Source organism: Trichosurus vulpecula, chromosome 7, assembly GCF_011100635.1.
Source record: "Trichosurus vulpecula isolate mTriVul1 chromosome 7, mTriVul1.pri, whole genome shotgun sequence".
Taxonomy (NCBI): Eukaryota; Metazoa; Chordata; class Mammalia; order Diprotodontia; family Phalangeridae; genus Trichosurus; species Trichosurus vulpecula.
Genome location: NC_050579.1, coordinates 57,087,463 through 57,093,533, shown reverse-complemented (window position 1 = coordinate 57,093,533; position 6,071 = coordinate 57,087,463). Strand labels below are relative to the sequence as shown.

Here is a 6,071-nt window from a genome sequence, read left to right as displayed (position 1 = left end):
GAACAGAAAGATATCTGAGGGAAACAAGGTGGAGACCGGGGGAGACAGAGGAGAGGCCGAGCAGCAAATCTGGAGAGCCCCCATAGACTTTTATTGAGTGTCTTCCATCAGGAAGAACGAATGAGAAATAATCCTCAGCCATGCCTAAGGGGAGGGGTAGGGGGAGGGGGCAGAGAAAGAGGAGAAGGAAGCCTCTCTCAGTGGGAAGCACTGAAAAAAGAAGGAGGTTCCAGAACTAGTTAGTAAAAAAAATGCTGGTGGATGTGCCTTAGGGCAGGATAAACACTAAAGACCACTTCCCCTCACCCCCTACCCCTGGCTTCTCAAACATGGAAAGCACAGTCCTGTTTCATATGGGAGCAAGCACTAAGCTCCTTCACCCATGAGGATACGGATGGTCCCTGCCCTTCTAAAGGATCTTCCCTACTCTCAAGAGTAGGAGAGCATTAGAACACATGCAGCTTGGGCAGGAAGGGACCAAAAACTAGCTGTATGGAGTCCAATGGTGTGTAGCCCTCGGTGGATGGGGGGAGCTCAGAGGAGAGGGCAGCCCCGCCGTCGCTTGTTCTTTCGGACCTGCAGGCCAGCCCGGGTGGCCATCTCAAACACTTCTCGGACCCCCTCCTTGGTCTTGGCAGAACACTCAAGATAGCCAAAGGCGCTGATCCGATTGGCCATGTCCCGGCCCTCCTCTGACCTCACAGGTTCCTGGTGGAAGGATGGGAAAGGTTAGGAGGGAAGCTGGGGCTTCCCCAGGCTCTCCTTTTGCAGGAAGCAGGGGTTAAGCTAAAAATAGGGGCCCCAGTGGAGGGAAAAGCCAGGACCTAGAACATACTAAATCTCCAGGGCTTCTGCTAGTCTAGTCCTTGGGTTTACACTCTTGTCCTCCCTCTTCCTTGGGGGCAATCTCCTCTAGAACAGGGCAATTTGGCGTAGCTCTTCTCAAACAGTAATCTGCTTTGTCCCAACCCACCCACCCTTCCATCCCTAGGAAGGCCCTCAGCCCCAACCTGCTTCATTTTGGCCAGCTCTCTCCGGGTATGCTCATCCTGCCTCAGGTCCTTCTTATTTCCCACGAGGATGATGGGCACATTGGGACAGAAGTGCTTTACTTCTGGTGTCCATTTCTCAGGGATGTTCTCTGCACAGAAGACCCCCACCACCAACACGTGAACATAGGAAAGATGTCAGCTTCTATCCCCATACCTGCCAAACATCCCAGGATGTTACTTCGCCTATGAGCTCAGGAGAGGGAAAAACTGGCCTCTTCAATGGCATTCTGGGAAAAGGCAAAACAGTTCCCACCCCACCCCCACCATAGCCCCAGCTGACTTAGAATCTGAAACGTGGTTTCATTGTCTGGCTCACTCTTGTACGGGGGCTGTCAGGGAATCTCCCACTTCCCACCCCATCCCCTATGCCTCACCAAGGCTGTCTGGGCTATCAATGGAGAAGCACATGAGGATGACATCAGTGTCCGGGTAAGAGAGTGGCCGAAGTCGGTCATAGTCTTCCTGCCCAGCCGTGTCCCATAGTGCCAGCTCCACCTTAAGGACAGGCACGGTCAGTGGTCAGTCCCCGCCTACCCCTTACCCCCAACCCCTCAGGAATCACAGGAGCATAGGTCTAGAACTGAAAGAAAACCAAAGAGCCCATCTAGTCTAATTCCAGAAGGATTTGAACACTTGGATCTATAGTTAGAGCTCTTTCCTTGGTACCAATCAGACTGAGAGACTGACTCTGGCTGGCACTTTGCTAAATGGGTCTCTGCCTCCAGTTCTACTGGGCATTTTTAGTCGGCACCAGGATGGGAGCGAATGACATCTAGGGTGGGTAATAACTGTTCTCTGGCGAACGAGAAAGGGTCCTTGCTGTAGAATGGGATGCTCCCCCACGTCACCTGCTTGCCATCCACTTCGATGTCAGCGATGTAGTTTTCAAAAACGGTGGGGACATAGACTTCTGGGAACTGGTCCTTGCTGAAGACAATGAGCAGGCAGGTTTTCCCACAGGCACCATCCCCTACAATCACCAGCTTCTTCCGAATCGCAGCCATGGCTGAAGCTGGAAGAGATAAGAGTCAGTGGGGACAGCTGAACCTAGCACAGCAAAGCTCCAAGAGCCTAAAGCATTACTCCCTTTGAACCCTAAGGAAACAGATACTGGAGCGGGTTTGCCCAGGCACATCCCTGATAGGATTGTTGTACAAGAATGTCCTAGCTCCTAGCTTCAGGTCCCAAATTGGAGCTCAAGGTAGGGACTAGGGGAAGGGGGTGAGCCCTCCCAGTCCAGCTAGGGTCACTCCCAGTGATTCAGAGGTAAGGAATCAGCTTTCCCCTAAGGCCAGAGAGACACAGTAGTAGCCCCTAGAATGAAGAACAGAAAAACAGGGAACCCCCAGACTGAGGACAGAAGCAACAGGCAGAGATCCTCCTACCCCCCCCCCCAACAGGGAACACAAAAGAGGCTCAGTCCTGGCAATACCCTCATCTCTAGTGCCGGGCATCTTGCCCACCCCCTCCCCCAAGGGCTGGCAGTTACACTGGGTCACTCAGCCCCTGGAGGGGGACAATGGCCACACTGTAGAGCAGTCACACACAGCATCTCTGGCTGAAAAGAATTCACAGGAGAATAGCCTTCTCCAGCTCAGTCCTACTCCCTGGAACAGCCCTTCCTGGCTCCTCTCCCTCCAGCCCCCAACCAACTTCAGCTCCCTCCCAGGCCCTGCCCAGCCCATCTGACACCCCTCCCTGTGACTCAGGCTAGGAGAGTCAGCTTCCTGGGGTTTCCAACACCAACCTTCCCCAACACACATGTCCAAAACAACTCATCACACCTTCCTATCGAATAGACCAAGCCTGGCCCAGCTCAACCAGGAAGGAAGAGTCCCTTTCTCCTCTTTCCCTGGGGAAAGGGGCTGACCTGGCTACTTTTAAGTTCCCAGATCTCTTTCTGCCTTGGGGAAGAGGGCAGCTCTGGAAACCTGATGAGCTCAGTGTGTTAAGGGTTGGGGTAAGGACTGTAACCTAGCTGGGAGGTGCCCCAAGAGGATGAGATAAATAAGGCTTAATCTAAGAGTTGCACGAGGAGGGGGAGACAATTGGGGAAATCTAGTTCTGGCACCGAATCTCGAATCTTGTTGGTGTATGTTCTCAGTTTCACTTATGGGCTGCTGCCCACTACCTCTGCTCCTTCACCCTAAGAGGCGCCAGGCTAAACCAATCCCCTCTAGCCCCCCCTCCAAGTCATTTCAGACTGCCAGGGTCTAGAACCTTCCTTTTTCTCTAGGAAGAAACTTTATACTTTAATCAAAGTAAAGGAAAAACATTTCACCAATAGTGAAATAGTTACAGTTAGGGTTAATGTGTGCAAGTGTTAGGATTGGGGGGAGGGGAGGGAGAAAAGAGTTACAAGGCAGAATGAATATTCAGTTCAATGAGTGTGAACAACAAATATTGGAAAGGAAGATGGACTAAAAAAATGAGAGGCCTGCTTCAAATCCCACTTCTCCTACTTGAGTGAGTTTTCTGCTTTTATCTCCCTGGGCCTCAGTTTCTTTGTCTGTAAACTGAGGGGTTAAATTACCTGTAAGATTCCTCTCAGCTCTAAACCTTATGCCTGAGGTGCCATACCATCTAAGTGCAGAGACATGACCACACTCTATAAGCATCACACGGATTGTTCTAGGATGAAAAGGGAAGGCAGGGACAGGCCACCTCCCTCCAAAAATTAAAGACAAAAGATCCTTCCTCCAGCTAGAGACTCAAGATGCCCTCTACATCTTCCTCTACCTCAGATTTCAACAAGCAAACACACTGGCAGAGTCAGCTGGGTAGGAGACTTCAGACAGAAGATAGGAAGAACTGTGTTGCCACTAAAGTGCTCTCAGCACCAGATTTGGGGAAAGCCCCAGGGGGTGGGTGGGGAAGGGGACCCTGACTTCAAGTCACCAAGGTGCCACTGCTCTAGCCTATTCCAGTTTCCAGGGCAGAAATAAGAGGTGAAGGTCAATCAGGGGATAGCCAGGGTTCCTGTATTTTGAGAGTGAAGAGCAATTTTACCAGGCAGGAGCACGGCTGAAGTCAATCTAAATCATGTCTGGCTGGCTGGGGTTTGGTGCTGTGACCTCTTCTACTGGAGGGTAAGAGGGTCACTTCTCCCTACTCCCCTGTTCCAATTCAACTCCAAAATTTACGGATGAAGAAACTGAAACCCAGGGAGGTAAAGTGAAAAACTGCCCCATAAGACCTAGGAGTGGCTGACCGATGTGCTCTAGGTCTGGGGCCGATAGCTCCCAGTAAAAAGGCAGCAGGGCTGCCCCATTAACCCCACCCTTGAGGCCTTAATTAGGCCTCAACCAATCCCCCGCCCCCCAGCTCCCAGCCCGACCATTTCACTGGATCCCCCTTAGGCTGGAGGAGCCAGAGACTGGAGTTTCTCTGGCCTGTAAGAAGACACACCTGGATTCACCAACACCCTATTCCAAAGAAGCTGCTTCTTGTGTTTCCAGGGTGTCGTGATCTGCCCCAACCACCCCTCCCCCCACCCACATCCACCCAGGCAGAAAACTTTGGGTCTTAGGAAAACACACAACCCTCAACTTTGAAACTAATTGGAGACTTTGGATATTGGGGAGAACAGGGCCTGGGGGGTGGGGGATAAGTGAGCTCAGAATCTTCTCTCTCTCTCCAACTTTGTTCTAGGGCAAAGAAGTTTTAACATGGGTCTGTCAACTTGGACGGGGAAAAAGTCACTTTTATGAACCTCTACCTGAAATCTAGCATTTTCTTCGACCGTGAAGGCCAGCAACAAATCATTATCTTAAAAAAGTCGGCCGTCGGTTACACCAAAGCGCCCGGGGCGGGGGTGATCCATAACAAAAAGAGTCTGGGGTGGTAGAAGGGTTTTGGGTGGGGACAGAAGAGAGGGAGTAAGAGCCTTTTAGAAAGATTGTTAGGTCTTTCTTAGCACCCTCCCCCACCCCCAGCCAGACCTCCAAGAATGCTCCAAGAGGGGTGGGGGTTGCAGTACGATTCCCTAAAACAGAATCAACTCTTCCTTACCTCAGCCACATACGCAAGCACTGACTCCAAAAGGACCATCTCGAGCCTGGCTAAGGGCCAGCCTATCCCCCACCCCCACCCCCGTACTCCGGGAAGTGGACTGCGCTCATCAGCCCCATTCCCTCCCTAAGTGAGTACCACTCTAGGCTTCGCAGCCCGCACTTCCGATCTGAGAGCCGGGACGCCGGGGTCTGCCTCCTTAACCTAGGGCCACCCAGCGCTTAGCCAGGCGGAGGAGAAGGGTTTCAGGAAACCTACGGGGCGGGGGGAGGGGAGAGGGTCAAGGGGCCCAGTCTGCGAGGGGAGAGAAGCTATAAAGGGGAGGGAGGAGGGGAGAGATAGAGCTGTCTCTTCTGCCCACCCCCCACCCAGTCCCTCATCCCAGCTTAGCCCACGACGGTAGCGGCGTCCACTGGGCAGGGCAGGGCAAACAGGACCCTTCCCCCAGCCCCCGGCCGCTGGCCAAAGCCAAGGCTCCCTCGCTCCCTACCTGGCATCGGGGAGCAGAGGCCCGAGAAGGAAGAAGAAAGCTACCGGGCTGTCCCCCGCCCTCATCCCCAGTACAAGTTCGCCGGGTCCCTTGTCCCTTTCCATGTACCTCGGACTCCAGTCTACGCTGCGTAGTCACCGTACGAGGAGAAGAGACTGACCCGGGGGTGGGGGCCGCCTCGCCCTCCTTCAGCGCCGCCTCGGGGAGGGGGCGGTCCGGGGGCTGTGTCGGGCCGGAGGAGAGGGCGGGGAAAGGACTGGGGAAGAGGTTGAGCTTAGGCCGAGTCCGGGAGGGACACGCCCCTCTCACCCTACCCCTCGGGTCCACCACTCCAAGTCCCGAGTCTCGATCGCTGGTCTGGTTACCCTCAGGGTTGCCCGCGCTTAAGGAGACTGGAATGGGAGCCAGCGGGGGAGCCCGGGAAAAGATGGTCAGGCAGATGGCCAGACTTTGGGGCTAGGGGGTGCCCCAGGGCACAGCCTTCGGGTGGCTACAGGAAAGTTGGGAGAATCTCTGGG

The 6,071-nt window shown here is 53.8% G+C and overlaps 1 protein-coding gene across 2 annotated transcripts; it reads right to left on the bottom strand.

Moving 5' to 3' along the window:
* Positions 1–68: 68 nt before the first annotated feature.
* Positions 69–5,776, bottom strand: RHOC (ras homolog family member C). Of its 2 annotated transcripts, none has more exons than XM_036769334.1 (5): positions 5,554–5,776; positions 1,901–2,064; positions 1,427–1,547; positions 1,011–1,141; positions 69–708 (listed from the first exon to the last, which is right to left on the bottom strand). In XM_036769334.1, exons 1-5 carry the CDS (start codon positions 5,558–5,560, stop codon positions 535–537), a joined length of 597 nt encoding a protein of 198 aa, XP_036625229.1. In that variant the 5' UTR covers positions 5,561–5,776; the 3' UTR covers positions 69–534. The 2 variants fall into 2 exon arrangements, with proteins under 2 accessions (XP_036625229.1, XP_036625230.1); XM_036769335.1 differs by having other exon boundaries at positions 5,662–5,775.
* Positions 5,777–6,071: the final 295 nt, after the last annotated feature.

What these genes read in the sequence shown, in the direction of transcription:
- RHOC (XM_036769334.1), bottom strand. An exon ending in TCGAAGTGGATGGCAAGCAG is followed by an intron (nt 1,548 to 1,900) that starts GTGACGTGGGGG and finishes CCTGTCCTTAAG; the next exon opens with GTGGAGCTGGCACTATGGGA. An exon ending in AGCTGGCCAAAATGAAGCAG is followed by an intron (nt 709 to 1,010) that starts GTTGGGGCTGAG and finishes TCCTTCCACCAG; the next exon opens with GAACCTGTGAGGTCAGAGGA.